Raw genomic sequence first — 18,997 nt, forward strand, 5'->3', positions numbered from 1 at the left:
AGATCCTGCTCTCACCTTTCCAAAAGGTCCAAGAACATCCATTTCTCATTTGTGGTTGGCAAGTTATGATCAAATCATTATCAAGAAATTTTGAACTTCAAAGTGGGATAACTTTCATACCATTTGGCCAAATTAAGTGGGGTTTCTTGCTACAATCTCCATTTGACATGTTCTATCCAAATCATTCATCATATTTCATCAAAAGTCATCACATAAAAATGGCATTTTCAAAGTGAATTAATTTGAATATTTGGAAGGAAAAAAGTCCATTTGAAAAATAAGCATTTTCTACACTTTCTATCAATTGCATTTGATTAAAAATGATATTTGGAGTATGCTTAGCCCAATTTTCATGCACTGTAGCATGCACCCCATGCACATGAGGGTGAATTAGCAATTTGCACAAAAATACTCATTTCATTAATCCTTTTGGCTTGGCTTAATCTGGTTTAGCAAAGATGATTAATCCATGGTATATATGCATAATCAAAATAGAAAACACATTAGCATTCATTTCTACTCAGATCTAGATCCAAAAGTGAAAAATCTCCAAAACTTTCTCTCCATTTTTCTGCAAGTTTCTTCCATTTCCTTGCCTAGTTCTTCATTGTGCCATCATCCACAAGCAATCTTGAGGGTTCTGCAAGCAAGGATTCGAGGATTCCAAGCTGTTTCAAGCACTGTTACATAGAGCTCCATTAATGGAAACTGTAGATTTGAGCACGATTAAGCAAGATTGAGCAACATTCCTCCTTCCATTCATCAACATAAGCACCATAGGACTTCTGTTTCGTGCTTACAAGTCCTGAAAACATAAAATCCAGCTCTACCATTTCTTGAAGGTTGGAATTCGAACCTTATATTTGTTGAAATTAGGATGTGTATTTGATAGATCTTGCATCCATGAGTTCACTGAACTTTATAGTTTTGATTTTCGTTGAGAATCGAATGAGATATTGTGCATCTAAGATTGATATGTGAATTTTATTTGGCTCGATCTGGACATATTAGCATGAGTTAGGATTAATGAATCTTGGATTGTTGATGTGCATGATGAGACGAGTTCAATGATATATCATTTGTTCATTTCTGTGAAAAATCGTTCATGTGCTGGAAATATTGAAGAACATGATGAACACGTTCAGAAACCCTAGTTTTTTCATTGCCAGACCGCGTTTGATCTTTGATTTGGCTTGTTTGCATGGGAATTGTGTTCGTAGGCCATGAAGCCAATCAGAGCGCGCCACACACTTAAGTGAAACGCAGCGTTTCACTTAAGTGGCGCCTTATTTGAATGCTACACAGTTCGAATCCGGGCGGCATCAATTCTCACTTTGCCTTGCATTTATTTTCTTCATCATGCTTCCATGCTTCACATGCTTGGTTCATCATTTTTTTAATTTTTCACCATGTTACATAATTCATAACTCATTCAATATTTGTCCGAATTACATGAGACTTTTTCCACCATGATCCTCATAATGTGCTTTATTTTTTGATAATTTTTAATAAATTTGTGCACGTGTAGAAAAAATAATGGCCTAGGGTTTGTTTTCACATGTCATTTGTTGCACCTTGGTTACCATTTTGATCATGAAATGATGATGCTTAATTGGAAATTCTTAAAATTTTGTATGCATATTCTAGACACCTTAAGGAGCATTTTGATACGTGGTTTGTGATTTTTGAGTTTCTGGATTGTGAGATATGCTATGATCATTAGAGGTGTGACAATTTGTGTCACACCATTTCATGTCCAACTTCATGATTTTATTTGCCATGCTTATTGAACTTGAATTGAGCTGGATTTTTGCATAAGGATACTTATGAATGTTGAGAATGTTTGTGAATTTTCCTGGATGTTTTTTAAAGGCATTTCCAATTTGATTGAGATTTTCTCCCCTGTTTGACCAATTGTTGACTTCTTGTGAGACATGATTTTATTTGATTTGTGAAATTCTTGTGGTTTATTGGATGGACTTGAGATTTGGCATGCGTATTATAGACATCTTGAAGTTTGCCATGGCTTTGGTTTCATTCATTTATCTTATGCCAATTCTGTTTTATGATTGCTTGAAGTGGATGCATGTTTTGGTGCCTTGTATGAGCTTGCTTGAACATGCATTGCCTTGATGAATTTCATTGACTTGCTTCCCTTGGTCCAATTGAGTTGAAATTTGGTATGTAGGTTATGTTATGAATGCTGTTTGACCATGAATGTTTTGAGGATTTATTGAAATGTTTGTGAATTGATTTGAATTGAATCATTCTGTTTGCTTCTATGAACTTCAAATTGCATGCTTTGTACTCTTTGCTTCATGAAATGATAATGGTTAATGATATGAATGTGAAACCACTTGGACTTGTTTCCTAATTGATTGATCTTGATTTTGGATAAGTTTCTTGTTCTGTTTTGGTTTTTTGCTCTCATTTTGACCCTAGTCTTGTACTAGTGGTTTGTGCTCTCACATTTGAGCTTTGTTTCAGGTTAAAAGCACAATTTGCTTATGCTTGATGATGTGCCCTCAATTGGAGGTGGCTTGTTGCTTGTTTATGACTAACTTTGAATTTATTTTGTAGGTTTTGAAACTTGAGTTTGTGCCATGTGGCTTGCACCTTTGTGCATTGTTTGTCTGTTTATGTACAGTTAACTGTGGACCATTGTCTGTTTGACTTTTGTTTGTCTGGTGTACTGATTATGTTGGATTGATTTCAGGTACCTTAGTTGCTATAGTTCCTTTGTGAACTTGTTTTGCTTTGCTTGCTAGCTTGAGCATTGAGGTATAATGATCTCTTCTCCATGTAGTCTGGAAGACCTGGCCTGTTACTTGGCCAGGCACCTGTCTGAAGTCCTCCTTAAGAGGCAATGTTTGTGTTTGTTTACTTTTGTCCTTGTACATATCCAAAGACCTCCTAAGTGAAGAGGCATTGGCAGATACCAGGGATGTGCAATCCATCCCCTGCTATTCTGTGTGTCATCTACTTTACTCACACCACTGTGTTGATGCATTGTAGATACTAACCCAAGATCATTGTACATTGTGTCAGTCATAAGTGTAGAAGGGTTCCAACTTTCTGAACCCACACTTTCATTGTCTTGATGCTCTCCCTGGCCAGGGATAAGAGCTGTGAAGTCTCATCTTCACTCACCATTTCATCTGCTTCACCCTAGCTCTCAATGTTAGGGTTAAGAGCTAACGTTACCCTGTTACAGTGGTTTGTTTGTCGAGGTTGATATGACCCCTCGACTAAAACCTAACCTTGGTTGAGCCAACTGATTGCATATAGTGTGTGCTATTTGTGCTTGTGTGTTTGTGCTTTTTTAGTTTAGCTTGCTTCCTATGCAAGTTAGGGTTAGTTTGACTTGCTTCCTGTGCAAGTCATGTTTAGGTTAGCTTGCTTCCTGTGCAAGTTAGATAGCAACCATAACTTAGGGATGATGTGCATGATAACATCTAGGCTCGAGTCATAGTCTCCCTAGTTGTGTCTCCCTTTGTTATCTGGTTAGGCTAGTCCTTAGTCCCTGCGTAGGCGAACTACGTCGCCCTGATCCTCATACCAGATGAGGTACGTAGGCAGGAGATGAGCTGATCTCTCCGGGCGCCCTTTTTGTTTTGTCTTTGTGTGTGTCAGGAGATGGATGTAAGCCCAGCGATTGGCAATCCGTATCCTCTTGTTGTGTGCTTGGAGTCCGATGTAAGTCCAACGATTGGCATCTGGTTTCCAGTGTGGGTGTGTTTTGGTTCGGAATCTGATGTAAGTCCAGCGATTGGCATTCGGATTCCATGTTTGCCTGTGTCTGTTTTGTTTGTGTGCGTGAGCCGAGCTACGAATGCTCTGATTCTTCTTTGTCCAAGAAGATACGTATGCATAGGATGCGATGTCCTAGCGAGCATGTGTTCTCCCCCAGTCCGAACTACTTAGACTCTGATGTCTATGCTTGATAGACTAAGTAGGCCCAAGATGCGATATCCTGCCGAGTCAGTCTCGTTTGTTTTCTTATGTCTCTTTCAGCCAGTGTGTACGATGTTTGTGAGTAGTGTTTAGCAACCATATTCCTTCCTTTTGTGCGTGGATCCCGTCGAGTACGACGGATGCGTAGGGGTGCTAATACCTTCCCTTCGCATAACCGACTCCCGATCCCATTCTCTTTGGTCGCGAGACCATGTCTTTCCCAGGTTTACTTCGAGCGTTTCCTTTCCCTCTTTTGGGATAAATAACGCATGGTGGCGGCTCTGTTGTTTTCGTTTCCCGCCGGTTTTTCGCGTAATGCGACACACACAACATCAAAAAGTTCTATGAAGCAAATCAAGAATGGACAAGAGTGAGTTTAGAGATTTGGTCCTTCTAATTCATCTTCAACATTAGGCATTTTTACTCCAATTTGCATAGGGAATGTCCTAGAAACTAAGTCCATTTGTCCATTTTTTGCATTTGGTCCACAACAATCAAAACAAAACACAAGCACAATAATATATACACAATTATATGCTCAAGTAAGCAAAAGGCAAATTGCATTAACATAAACATGTGCTCAAATGAGCAAAGGAAAAAGCAAATGAATAATATGTGCAAGAATCGTAAATTGCATAAATGTAAAGAGCAAGAATTAAATGTTAGTGGTTAATGGTTAGTGTTAGAGTTAGTGTGCCATAAGGCAATTTAGCGCTATGTTAAGCAATCGTAATTGGACTTATGTAGAAGTCACAACTATCTGAGGCTGGTCAATAATAATGTAGGTAACAACACAAGTTAGAGATTTTGATTAGTGAATCAAACTCCTACAACTTGCCATGCCAAAAAGAAGATGAGAAATGATCTTGTATTAATTTAGGTTCTTTGCATGATTAGGAAGCAACCTATCCTTAATGCAAAGCCATTCACTTGATCCATGATCAAGATGAATTAGATTTGAATCAAGGAAGATTAAACCTCCATGTATCAATGCTAACCATCAATCATTAACTCATTGATCAAAAAAAGAAAAAAGAAGAAGAAGAAGAAGAATATTAAAGTGCATTAATGGAAATGGAATGAGATAATCAACAAGCATTGACCAAAGATAGAGAAGATCAAGGTCAAACAATAGAAAACAGAAGCAAAATGAAGATTAGAAGTCAAGAAACAAATAAAATATTTTTGGGATTTTTCAATATTAAAATAAAACTTGAATCAAAAAAATAAAGAAAGGTCAAACTTCAAACTCACTTCAAATCAACTTTGAAAAGTCCAAGTGAATTATCCCAAGTTCAACAAGGTCAAACAAAGTTTAACAAAAAATTTCAGCATTTTTAGAAGTCAGAATCTATTTTAAATCAATTAAAAATGCACAAAAAATAACCTAATTGAATTAAAATCTCAAATAAATCTCAAATCAATTAATAAATTGATGAGAATATTTTTCATAGATCTATCATCATTCAAATAGGTTGATATTTTTGTATTTTTTAGATATCAAAACTATTTTAAATGAATTAAAAATAACCAGAAAAGAGAAAAATCCTAAAAAATAACAAATGATAAAATAAAAAATTTTAAAAATCATTTTTAGAAACTAGAAATTAAAAGGAGAAAAATGAAATTGGTCTCATATTTTTTGGACCAATAATGAAGGAGATATGAATTTTTAAAAAGAAATGGAATTAAAAGAAATAAAAGAAATTAAAATCAGAAATTAGAAAATACGAAAAAGCGTGGACCGTCTGATCTGAGCTCATTAATTGAGCTGGCAAATCATGAGGCTCACACACGCGCGCCTACCATGTTCATTGGTCAATGCATCACATGTAGCATTATTGTAAGTCATAACATGGAACAAACAAGATTCAATCTGGAAAATGGAATGGAAGGCTCAGATCTAATCTGAAGAACAGACGGTGACCAGCGCCACCGTCTTTTCTGGGCAACTTCCGACCAAGCTCAAAAGTTGCAGAGAAAAAATGTGAACCAAATGCTACGATCCAGGCACCAATCGAAAGCTGGGGTGATGTACATCACCCCTGTACCAACCAAATCCATTATAGGTTTCTACATTAAGAGAAATCAGAGATGGAAATTCTATGGTGTTCCAATGAACTTAATGGATTTTGAAAATTCGAAGCTCAAGAATGTTGCCTCTATGCAGAGGACTTCAGATCACACAACAACAATAAGAAATAACCAGTATATGAGTAAATTCGAAGAAATTAAAGTGTGAGGTAAACCTCTGATTTGCAGAGCTTAGAGTCACAATTCCTTGCTATGGATGCTTGCAGTTTGTTCTTCAGATCAAAGAGAAGAAGGCTAAGGAACTTTAGATCTAAGAAAACAATCGAGGTAATTGAATTCTAGATCTGAAAATTGAGAGAAAAATGAGAGAGTTCCTTTGGTTTGAGGGTGAGGATTCAATTTCATAACATGTAGGGCGCCTTCAGGTTAGTAAAATGGAGAGAAATGGCATTGTATTTATAGGCAAGGCAAGCTGAAATGCATGATCATTCCCTTGCATGAATGGAAAGGGCCTCCATGCATGGGCTTGTACAGGAGCATGGAGAGCCCAATTCCACTTGGATTTGGTAGCTGAGCAATGATAGAAGAAAACTGGACGTGCAAACTGTGCATAAACACCTCATGCAATGCAAATTAATGTATTTCCAAAATTGTACCATAATGTTCATGTCTTCGAAAATGGCTCTTCCAAACTTGAAACACCACCTCATGAGTAATGGTTGGAAAGATTTTTGCATGAGGATTAAATGTTATGTTGATTAAAACTCCATTTGAGCCTTGGAAATTGATGAAAAATGGTCATGAAGTGTAGGGTGCAAAACATGTACATGTGAGATTTTCAAAAATGGCCAAAGTTCAAGCCCTTCTGTTTCATTGATGCAAGCTCCAAATGACAAACTCTTCAACATCAAAGTTATATATATTTTCAATAAAATCAATTTGGACTTAAATTTTGCATCATTTAGATTTTTGATGAAGAAGTTATGGGCACTTGAAGTTGGACTTTTTCACATTTCAATGCATTTGGTCCAAAGTGACCTATAATGTTTTGCATTATCACATGTATTTCTTTTAGGATTTTGAAATTTTGTTCAACATAACATTTAAATTATACATCTTAATATTTCCAATTCATTTAATACCACCTCAAAATCATGAAAGATGAATGAGTTATGTCCTTGGGAAGTTGACCCAAAATTAGGGTTTCAGTCAAAATGACCTATAATGTCTTGGAATGGATGATGATCTTACAAGATTTAAATCAATTTTTGATGAAAATGAAAGTTGTTCATATGGTCCTTAAGAACAATTTTCATTTTGGGGTCATCTCCATTTTACGAACACATAAAAAGTTAGGTCTTAGTGTATTTCAAAATAGTCAAATGAATTGACTGATCAATTTCTCAAGTCCAAACCTTATATCTTGATGAATTGATGATTGAGGACACTCAAATAAGTTCAAATATGCATGAAATGATGAATGAAAGAACTTCCCTTAGTTGCATTTGATCATGGGTTGAGGTTGCTTTATGAGCAAGGCACAGTTGATGAATAGATGAATTAGGGTTTCCTTGGGAAACAAGCCTAAAACCCTTTGATTTTCTTTGATTAAAATGATGAATTGAGATACTTGGGAGGAATATTTTATGGATGAGATCTTTGGGAACCATTGCCATGCTTGCCTTGATCTTCAATTGGCCCTATCAATGCACATAAGATCTCCTAGAAGCTTTGGACCTTGTGACTACTCAAGCTACAAACAAAAGATGTTAGTGACATATTTTTGTGCTTTTGGTTAGTAAACAAAATGAGAAGAGCAATAATATACAATTCAACCATTCTTGGTGAACTCCAACCAAACTCTCAAGAGATCCCACCCAAAGGTAAGGAGCCAAGATGCTTATGATCCTTGAGGCAAGATGCAAATGCAATGTTATGGTGCCATGAGGGATCTTAGGGTCAAAATTAGGGTCTTACAATATGAAGACCAATGGCATCAAATAAAGATAGCCAAAACATTCAAGCAAGCACTCCAAAAGCAAACAGTCTTCAATGTCTTCAAATGTATCAGATGAATATTCCTTGTAGAAAACTCATAAAGATAATCATAAGGTAAAAACAATAAGATCAAAATAATAAATTAAGTACAGAGATAAGGTAGCATATGAACAAAAGGGGTTCTCAAGGATTATATCGGATGAGCGACATTGGCCAAGATGAGGTCTCAGATTAATAACAATGGCAAGTTCTTCAAAGCACATGGATGTTGCCTATTCTAAGTCCAAAGTCAACTCAAGTCTCAGATAGAGGTCCAACAGTCCACCAATGTATTTTTTTAAAGGTTTTTGTTGTTATTAAATATTTTAAGGTCTTAAGACCACAAACCAAACAAAATCACAAGCATAATATAATATGTACAAACACAAGATATGGCTCAAGTGAGCAAAGTGAAAATGACTGAAACATAAATAAGTTGCATAAAATGTAAATGGCAATGAATGACAAATGTGCTAAAATTTAAATTGCATTAAGTAAATGACATTAAAAGTAAATCAATGAAAAAAGAGTTAGTCAGATGTTAGTGGGAGAAGAAAATTATTTTAAGTCATTCTTTGGAGAACACTCAACCATTCACTCATAAGCATGAAGACATGAATCAAGACATCATCTATGAGAAGGGATCAAACTTGGATAAATCAAGAAGTATGCCACTAGCTCTCACAAATGGAGAAAAGGTTAAGTCTTCACACAATACCATGAGGAATGGGAGACTTACAATCTCACTTACAAAAATGCTATGCCTTTCGGGACAAATTTAGCTCTATGTTAAGCAATCATAATTAGACTTATATATAAGTCAGAACTATCTGAGGCCGGGAAATACAAATATTGGTGTTAATTCATGCTAGAGACATGGTACAAATGACTAAGCTCCTAAATCATACCACACACAAAAATAAGAGGGGATGAACCTATCTCAATCAGGCTCATGTTGATTCATCTAACACAAGGTCATTGATGAATCAACTAGCATTTGATCTTGTGAGAAGTCATTGGTCAATGAGGGATAGGGGAAGAAGAGGATGAAGATGAAATGAAATGGAAATGGAATCCCAAATTGATCAAGGGAGGAATTTTATCTGATAAATACTATCCATTCATCTTGAGGGATGAAGTTTAGACTTCATCAACCCCCTAAATCCAATAGTATTAATCAAATGGAATTCAAATCAACTAATATTAAGGCCAAACAGAAGAAGAAACAACACAAGGTAAATCAAATAGCTCAACATAAAATTTAAACGATTAATCAAATTAAAATCAAATTTTAAATGAATAAAAATGCATTTTAAAAGATGAAAAACCTCAAATCCCTTTCAAATCACCAAATAAATGGCCAAGGGATTTATCCTAGGTCAAACAACGTCAAAGGACCTTAGACAATTTTTTGGGAATTTTTGGAAAGTCAGAAGTATTTAAAATTAATTAAAAACAAGTAAAAAAACTATTAAATTCACAAAAAATATCAAATCCAATCCAATTTTTTTTAAATTCAAAATATGGAAGAGGAAATTATTTAAAGATTTTTGTTGAAAATCCCATATTTTTTGGATTAAAATTGAAATTATAATGAATTTAATAAGAAAATGCTATTTAAAATATTAAAATGGAAAATCAAATAAAATGAAAAATTGAGGGCCATCAAATGTCTCTCATTAATTGAGGGGGAAGGTCTGATGGCCACGCGCATGTTGTTGATTCTTAGTGTTGGCAGCAATTTTGGTAAAACAAAGAGTGTTCACAAGATGTTATGTGTGATGTCTTAACATAAGATATCCTATGTACCTGCTGGAGTTCAAGAACATGTTCATGCAGGATTGTTTCAGAATGTCATACACAAGGTCATGGCATCTGATATGTTGTACCTACTGGAGCTTAAATGAAAGACATGTTCATGCAGGATTGTTTCAAGATGTCATACACAAGGTCATGGCATCTGATATGGTTGTACCTGCTGGAAGTTATAAAAGGAATTATGGAATTATGCAGGATTTTTCCAGGATGTCAGACCCGATGTCATGACATCCTGTACACAGAACATTCAGTGTGAATGTCTGGTGTTTTGTGATTGCGCAATTAATGGAAATCTATGTATGATTGAAGATCTGATTTGCAGGCGCATTCAATCATGGATTAGAACCTGATTTACTTATTTTCCAAGGAAATTTAACCAGCTGTTATAAAAAGATTTGATTGGAAAATAGATTTAGGGTTTTCAAGATGTCCAACCCAGCTGAAAGCTTCTATAAAAAGGGACTTAGAAAACCTGTTTTACAACACAACCAATACTGAGCGAAATATAGTGAGAAAGCTAGGGTTTGTGTCTATTTAGTCGTAAGACTTTTAAGCCATTCAAGTCATCTTTTGATGATTGAATTGGACTGATTTGTGGTTGTAATTTGTCACTCTAAATCTGTTAAGCAAGAGTGTGTGTCTACTTGATCAAAGCTGTGAAGCAATATCAAGTGTGTGTGTCTTCTTGATCAAAGTTGTGAAGCAAGATCAAGAGTGTGTCTTCTTGATTGAAATTGTGAAGTAAAATCAAGAGTGTGTTATTGAAAAGTGTTTTCTTTTCTCAAGGGATTGTTGTTTAATATCACAGGTGTGATTGTAGGGAAGTGATTGGGTTCTCATATCTAAGAGTGCTTAGGTAGAAATTGCACGGGTAGAGATTAGGTGAGAAAGACTGTAACTTGTTGAAGTGTACGGAAAGTCTTTGAACTGATTCTATTTTAGTGAATTTCCTTCCTGGCTTGGTAGCCCCCAGACGTAGGTGAGTTGCACCGAACTGGGTTAACAATAGCTTGTATCTTTTGCTTTACCTTTCTATATCTTTCTTCTGTTAGTGTAATTCAGATATTAGTGTTGTGACATTACATTCGACATCTCATATCTGATACCAGAATTTCAATTGGTATCAGAGCAGGCATCCTGCTCTAGTTCTGGGTGAGATCTAGGGACAATACTTTCTGGTACAAAGGAGAGAGATGGAGGATATGTTCATAGACCACCAATCTTGGATGGTTCTAACTATGACTATTGGAAACCTCGAATGGTAGCCTTTCTAAAATCTCTTGATAACAAGGCTTGGAAAGCTGTGTTAACAGACTGGGTGCATCCTGTCATTACTAAAGAAGGAGAAGCCACTGCTGAGAAGACGCCTGGAGAACAATGGTCCAAGGAGGAAGATGATCTAGCTCTTGGAAATTCTAAAGCATTGAATGCAATATTCAATGGGGTAGACAAGAACATTTTCAGGTTGGTAAACAACTGAGAAGTGGCCAAAGATGCTTGGGACATTCTCAAGACCACTCATGAAGGCACCTTTAGGGTAAAGATGTCTAGACTTCAGCTGCTCACCTCCAAGTTTGAAAACTTAAGGATGAAAGAAGATGAAAACATTCATGAATTTCACATGAGTATCCTTGAAATTGCTAACGCCTCAGGAGCCCTGGGAGAAAAGATGACAGATGAAAAACTGGTAAGGAAAATACTTAGGTCACTCCCTAAGAGATTTGCAATGAAGGTGACTGCCATAGAAGAGTCTCAAGACATTTCCAACATGAGGGTTGATGAGCTAATTGGTTCCCTTAAAACCTTTGAAATGGGATTAAATGATGGTTCTGAAAAGAAAACCAAAAGCATTGCCTTCATATCAAACACAGAAGAGTAAAATAGTCAGGATGTTGATGAAGATTTGACCAATGAAGTTGCAATGCTGGGGAGACAGTTCAACAGATTGTTAAAAAAGATGGATGCAAGATCCAAGGCAAATGTCAAGAACATCTCATCTAACATCAGCAATGAAAGAAGAGCAAGGTCAGATGAAAAGCCCAAAGAAGGAAAAGAAGTAAAGTGATATGAATGTGATGGGTATGGACACATTAGAACTGAATGTGGAACCTATCTCAAGAAGCAGAAGATGAGTCTTGCTGCCACCTGGTCTGATGAGAGTGATACAGAGGAGGTTGCAAATCTGGTGACTGCATTGACAGGAAAATGGGGTTCTGATGGAGACTCAAGTGATGAAGAAGTGACCTTTGAAGAGTTGGCCTCTACCTACAGAAAGTTGTGCTACAAAAGTGTAGAGTTGTGTAAACAGGTTGAAAACCAGAAGAAGGGGATAACTCAACTTGAGAAAGATAAGGTAGAACAATTGGAAACCATCTCCAAATTAAAAACAGAAGCACAAGAGACAAATCTGGAATAGGATATAATAAATCCAAGGTTGATATCAGTTACACTAGTTACAAACCTCAAGCCAAACCTAAATGCAGCAATAGTAAGAGCAGTCCTGAGATGTCACAACATCAGAGGAGAAGACAACAGAAAAGGAAACACCAAAGATGGAGATGCCATTACTGTGGGAAATTTGGTCACCTAAAGCCTTTCTGCTATAAGCTATATGGTTACCCTATCCATGTTCATAAACAGACTCACTATCAACAGCACAGGCCTATCAACAATAAGCAATGGGTTCCTAAGACTAATGTTGCAAGTCTAATAGCTCACATTCCCTCTAGAATCTTAGCCAAAAAAGAGTGGTATCTTGATAGTGGATGTTCTAGACACATGACTGGAAACATAGACCTGATAACTGATCTTCACCCTTATATCATAAGCCATGTAACCTTTGGTGATGGAGCAAAGGGTGAAATATAGGGGACAGGAAAGCTTGATTGTCCTGGAGTTCCTAAACTTGATAATATCCTGCTGGTCAAGGGCTTGACTGCAAACCTAATAAACATCGGTCAACTATGTGATCAAGGCCTGAATGTCAACTTCACTAAAACTAATTGCCTGATTAGTAACAAAGACAGTGAAGTGACTATGAAAGGAATCAGGACCAAAGAAAATTGTTACATGTGGGTCTCTCAATTGGATCATTCCTCAAAGTGTACCTATGACAAAAAGGAAGGGATGAAGATAAGTACAACTGCTAGAAGAACCCTCAAGAGTAATGAAAGCCAAGCCCGTGGGAAATGTCAGACAAGGATGTCACACCAGAAGCTCAGACTTAACCTTACTCTCAAGGGAGAAAAGGTCATGATGGCCCAAATGGCTGAGAGGTTAGATCAAATAGGTGGACATGTGACTAGTTATATGCAGTCTGATATTGGAGAGAGCTTTGTTGGAACTGAGCCACAAGGGGCTATGTGTGCCAAGAACAATGTGGAGAGGATTGAGATGAAGAGTGATAGGACTCCTGATCCTACACATGTGAAAGATAAAAATGATGTTGATGATGAAAGTATATCAGATGAAAGCAGCTGTTCTGAACTAGGTTGGATGAAACTACTGATAATTGCATACAATGTCACACACGATGTCATGACATTGTATTATGACAACCTGTATGTTGCAACTATGTCCAAAAATCATATTCAGCATAGCTGGACCAAGTACATTATTTGCTATCATCACTCAATTAGAAAATATGTGGAAAAGAAACTCATAGTTCTAAAGCATGAAATGCAACTAACTGACAAGGCTGCAAGGGATTTGGATGATATCCAATTCGAATATGTAAGAGGGAAATTAGGGACTTGGATTCTTGAGAAAATATGGAAATTAATGTGGAGTGGAAAAGGTAACAAAAATATTGTCTGCCCAATTAAAAGAAAGAGCCACATTAATAATGAATCATTCCCTAGTATTGGAAATAGTATTTATTCCATTTGCACGCTCTACCTGAACACAACTCTTTCCATCTTCATCAAACTACTCAGAGAACCTCTGTTAGGGAAAATAAATTTTCTTCAAAAGTTCAACAACATGTCTCAACATCCATTATCATCTAGCTCAAAACCCTTTCATCATACAAGAACTCCCTCCATGGAGTTTCTAGATGAAGCTTTGATGGACGTGACTCCTCTGCGTATGATACCAGGTGACGTCCCAGGCCCCTCTTCCATGGCTGGAACTAAGCAAGGTAACATTCCTGAAAATCTCCTAATAAAGAGGACATGCACTTTACTGATCGCACCATAAGAGACCTAGTTACTAGGATTCTAAATGAAGAACATGGAGTCAAGGATATGTTTACCCCTCTGTCCAGAAGGGAACCCTCTCCTGCGGTGGAAACCCAAGCTGAGAAAGATGATGACTTATCTAAGTCAGAAAAGGAAGTAGCTGCTGAGGGGTTATGTTCTCTTGGGAAAAATTTACCTAGCAAGAAACCAGCTAGCATGTCTCCTGATACTGCTGAGGATAGTATTGATTTGGAGGAAGAAAGCTCAGAGGAAGAGGAGGACACTTTGGTTCACCATGTGAAACCAAGTGCTGCTAGGAAATTGAAGACTAGGAAAGGAAAAACCGTGGTTGAAATGATGGCATCCAGAACTAGGAAGAAGACTGCTGGTGTAGGACCCTTCAAATCATGGAGCAAGGTTGAGATTAAGAAGAGGAAAGAAAGTAAGAGTTCTGACTCTGATGAGGATGTCGAAGATGATGTTCCAGACATCTCCCCTGCAAAAAGGCAGGCTGCTAAGAAGTGTCCAGGCAAAGCTGCAGCTGTACATTTAGACAACATATCTTTTCACTTAGAAGACGGTGCTGCTAAATGGAAGTTTGTCATTCAGAGGAGGGTAACAGTTGAGAGAGAGCTGGGAAAAGAGGCTGTTGATGTAAAGGAAGTCATGGATTTAATCAAGAATGCTGGATTGATAAAGACTGTGGTTGCTCTGCCCCAATGCTATGAGGGGTTGGTGAAAGAATTTGTTGTAAATATCCCTGAGGAGATTTCTGAAAGGAGAAGCAGGGAATTTTGCAAAGTTTTTGTAAGAGGTAGGTGTGTGAGATTCTCACCAACCATCATCAACAAGTTCCTAGGGAGAAGAACTGATGGAGGAATGGATGTAGAGACTACAGACAATGAGGTCTGTAGGATCATTACAGCTGGCCAAGTTAAGGAATGACCTAGTAGGAATCACCTTTCAGCTAGCAAGCTAACTGTCAAATATGTCATCTTGCATAAGATTGGTTCAGCTAACTGGGTGCCTACTAATCATATCTCTACCATCTCCATCAGTCTTGGAAGAGTCATTCATGCAATTGGAACCAGGATTAACTATGATTTTGGAAAGTTTATGTTTGACCAAATTATTAGACATGCCTCCACAAATGCTATGAAGCTGCCCATTGCCTTCCCATCCATTATTTGTGGTATTATATTGAGTCAACAATCAGGCATACTTAATGCAAATGACATTCCAAGCAAAAGAAAGCCCCCATTGTCCATTCATTATAAGTTGTTTGAGGGAAGTCATGTCAATGATGTTGTCATGAAATCTTCCAGAAAAGAGCCTTCATCTCAAGGGAGTTTAATTGATCAGTTGAAGGAAACCTGCAAAGAACTAGAGAATGGTATTAGGGTTGCCAAAGCAAGAAAAGAGACCTTGGAGGCTCTTATTCGTGGCCTAGAGGTGTAGAAGACTGGTGAGACCAAAGACTCAAATGCAAATACTTCAAGTGAGAGATCAAATTCTCAATCCAGTGGAAGCTCTGAAAGCTCTGAAGGCTCTGAAGGTGAAGGTGATACTTCTTCCTCTGATTGATGGTTCCACCCCCCTCTGTGTTGAAGACTGAAGATGAAGACTATGTGGCTGTTGTTTTGGAAGCTGTTCTGGTGTTGTTGTTTAGATGTTGAAGTTCTATTGTTTTTTAATGTGTAATTTGTGGCAGTCCTCATTGATGCCTGTTTGTAATATTTTGGGCTCTAAATGAGTTGCTTGGATTTGTTCATTATCTCAGCTATCACAGCTGTGTATGATGATGGTTTGTACTGCTTTACTATTATGTTTTAACATGTTTAATGTTATAACATCTGTGGTGACATTCTCTGCTAGGCTAATTGACATTTATTTTGTCTAATTGGTCACCTTTGGTCAATTTTGAATAAAAAGGGGGAGAAGTGTTAATGTGGAAGCAATTGTTGATGTGGAGTTGTGAGACGTATGGAGTTGTGAGATGTATGTAGCTGAACTGAAGGACAACTCTTATTGAAGGAAGTGCACATGTGTTAAAACAGAATGTTGTTCTGTTTACAGATGTCAAAGAGGATGTCTGAGATGGTGCACAGGTGTTGATGTTGAAGCAGATGTCAGAATGACATTCTGGCTGGTACAGGTGTTGTGGTTACAGTAGCTGTTATGTTCATGGAAGATGCTTGATGTGTGTGCAGATTTAGGGGGAGAAGGAGTACCCTTGGGCATTTGTGTGTCTTACTAGTTGCATCCATAACTAGTAATTCTATTTTTGTTGCACAGATTTAGGGAGAGGAGAAGTACCCTTGTGCATGTGTGTATTACTAGTAACTATAGCTAGTAATTGTGTTGCTTTTGCTGCTGTTTAAACAACTGTTATGTTGTTTAACTGCTGATAGTTTACCTTGTGAGCAAAAAGGACAGATATATGTTTTAGCCAAAATTTGCCAAAGGGGGAGTTTGTTGATTCTTAATGTTGGCAGCAATTTTGATAAAACAAAGAGTGTTCACAAGATGTTATGTGTGATGTCTTAACATAAGATATCTTGTGTACCTGCTGGAGTTCAAGAACATGTTCATGCAGGATTGTCTCAGAATGTCATACACAAGGTCATGGCATCTGATATGTTGTACCTGCTGGAGCTTAAATGAAAGACATGTTCATGCAGGATTGTTTCAAGATGTCATACACAAGGTCATGGCATCTGATATGGTTGTACCTGTTGGAAGTTATAAAAGGAATTATGGAATTATGCAGGATTTTTCCAGGATGTCAGACCCGATGTCATGACATCCTGTACATAGAACATTCAGTGTGAATGTCTGGTGTTTTGTGATTGCACAATTAATGGCAATCTATGTATGATTGAAGATCTGATTTGCAGGCGCATTCAATCATGGATTAGAACCTGATTTACTTATTTTCCAAGGAAATTTAACCATCTGTTATAAAAAGATTTGATTGGAAAATAGATTTAGGGTTTTCAAGATGTCCAAGCCCAACTGAAAGCTTCTATAAAAAGGGACTTAGAAAACCTGTTTTACAACAAAACCAATACTGAGCGAAATATAGTGAGAGAGCTAGGGTTTGTGTCTGTTTAGTCGTAAGACTTGTAAGCCATTCAAGTCATCTTTTGATGATTGAATTGGACTGATTTGTGGTTGTAATTTGTCACTCTAAAGCTGTTAAGCAAGAGTGTGTGTCTACTTGATCAAAGCTGTGAAGCAAGATCAAGTGTGTGTCTTCTTGATCAAAGCTGTGAAGCAAGATCAAGAGTGTGTCTTCTTGATTGAAACTGTGAAGTAAAATCAAGAGTGTGTTATTGAAAAGTGTTTTCTTTTCTCAAGGGATTGTTGTTTAAGATCACAGGTGTGATTGTAAGGAAATGAGTGGGTTCTCATATCTAAGAGTTGCTTAGGTAGAAATTGCACGGGTAGAGATTAGGTGAGAAAGACTGTAACTTGTTGAAGTGTACGGAGAGTCTCTGAACTGATTCTATTTTAGTGAATTTCCTTCCTGGCTTGGTAGCCCCCAAACATAGGTGAGTTGCACCAAACCGGGTTAACAATTGCTTGTGTCTTTTGATTTACCTTTCTATATCTTTCTTCTGTTAGTGTAATTCAGATATTAGTGTTGTGACATTACATTCGACATCTTATATCTGATACCAGAATTTCACATGTATTCCATTATGGTCACATGTCAAAGCGTGCACAAACGAGGTAATCAGAAGCAAGGGTCAAGATTAGAAGCTAGGGACCAAATCAGATGGTCTGGATCAATCCAACGCACCACCGAAGCTCTAGCTCCGGTCAACCTTGCCGGATTGTCAGGACCAAATCATCACTAAAATGGATGGATCATATATTGTTTTGAAGAGAAAATCAGGGGAACTCGAATCTGAACTCCATTTCTTCCAATTCTCACTATATAACAAGATATGTGGAATTGAAAAAATGAGGTGTGCAAACTGAGTTGCTTCGATTTGACCTCAAAGAAACTCAATCTTGTTGCCTATATTGGTAGGACTTTATACAACCATAAATCAAGAAAAATTATGGAGAAGTGAGAGGGAATCAAAGACTTAAAGTTTGAGAAATTTCACCTTTGGGTGATGAATTCTGAGCTAGATCTTGATGCAAATTCAATTGGCCTTGCTTCCTCTTGCTTGCAGGAGGTGATTAGAACACAAATGGATTTGAATCCTTGGAGTTTTAGTTCAAAAACAGAAGGTGAACTAAAACTCGATTTCAAGTGAAACCTTCAAGGTATTCTTTCAATAGAGGTTAGGGGGATTTGCAGATCAAAGCATGGGCAAGGTCCTCCAATTCTGAGGCAATGGACATGTACTTATAGGCTTGTAAATTCATTTCCACACCTTTTCAAAAACTGGTCAAAAACAGTAACTTATGTGCATGGGTATGCATTTAGGCCCAAATGATGATTGCAACAAGTCCAAATTCGTGCATAATTGCTGTTGAGATCACTTCTTGAAGCCATGCAATGTTTGTTGAAAATTGAGTTCAAAAGTTTCCAAATAGGGCCATTCAAAATAACCATGCGTAAGTCCCTCAATTTTGATCCAAATGTAATGATATTGGACTATTTATAAATCTAGCATGAAGGGGAGAAACTTTGATGTTGGGATGTTTTCCATTTGAAGCTTGGATAATGATGAATTTGGGTGCGGAAGTTGGAGGAGTCAAACATACTTGAAACTTTTCTAAGTTAAAAGTCAAATGACCCCTTTTTCCACCTTGAATAAATTTTGCTATGAGTTTCAAATTACTTTGGTTCCTTCTTAAAAGTTGTATCTCTTTCAATTATCTTCAATTTGGTCACAAATTTGATACCATTTGGATCTTTCATGATGGAGTTATGGATTTTAGAAGTTGAGGGAAAATGTTTGTTTATTGATGATGGCCCAAAATGACTTATAATGTTTCCTCATGGCACATGCCAT

General features: G+C 37.1%; 1 protein-coding gene across 1 annotated transcript; it reads left to right on the forward strand.

The window, feature by feature from the left end:
• The first annotated feature begins 13,107 nt into the window (after positions 1-13,107).
• LOC127131508 (uncharacterized) lies at positions 13,108-15,722 on the forward strand. Its single transcript, XM_051060425.1, has 3 exons — positions 13,108-13,333; positions 14,170-14,835; positions 15,691-15,722. Exons 1-3 carry the CDS (start codon positions 13,108-13,110, stop codon positions 15,720-15,722), a joined length of 924 nt encoding a protein of 307 aa, XP_050916382.1.
• Positions 15,723-18,997: the final 3,275 nt, after the last annotated feature.

The sequence above is a fragment of the Lathyrus oleraceus genome, chromosome 3 (assembly GCF_024323335.1).
Source record: "Lathyrus oleraceus cultivar Zhongwan6 chromosome 3, CAAS_Psat_ZW6_1.0, whole genome shotgun sequence".
Classification (NCBI taxonomy): domain Eukaryota; kingdom Viridiplantae; phylum Streptophyta; class Magnoliopsida; order Fabales; family Fabaceae; genus Lathyrus; species Lathyrus oleraceus.

Coding starts and splice junctions, on each gene's coding strand:
- LOC127131508 (XM_051060425.1), top strand. CDS start 13,108: ATGGCTGAGAGGTTAGATCAAATAGGTGGACATGTGACTAGTTATATG. Junction 13,334..14,169: donor AAGCAGCTGTTCTGAACTAG/GTTGGATGAAAC, acceptor TATCTAAGTCAG/AAAAGGAAGTAGCTGCTGAG. Junction 14,836..15,690: donor TTGCAAAGTTTTTGTAAGAG/GTAGGTGTGTGA, acceptor GTTGTTGTTTAG/ATGTTGAAGTTCTATTGTTT.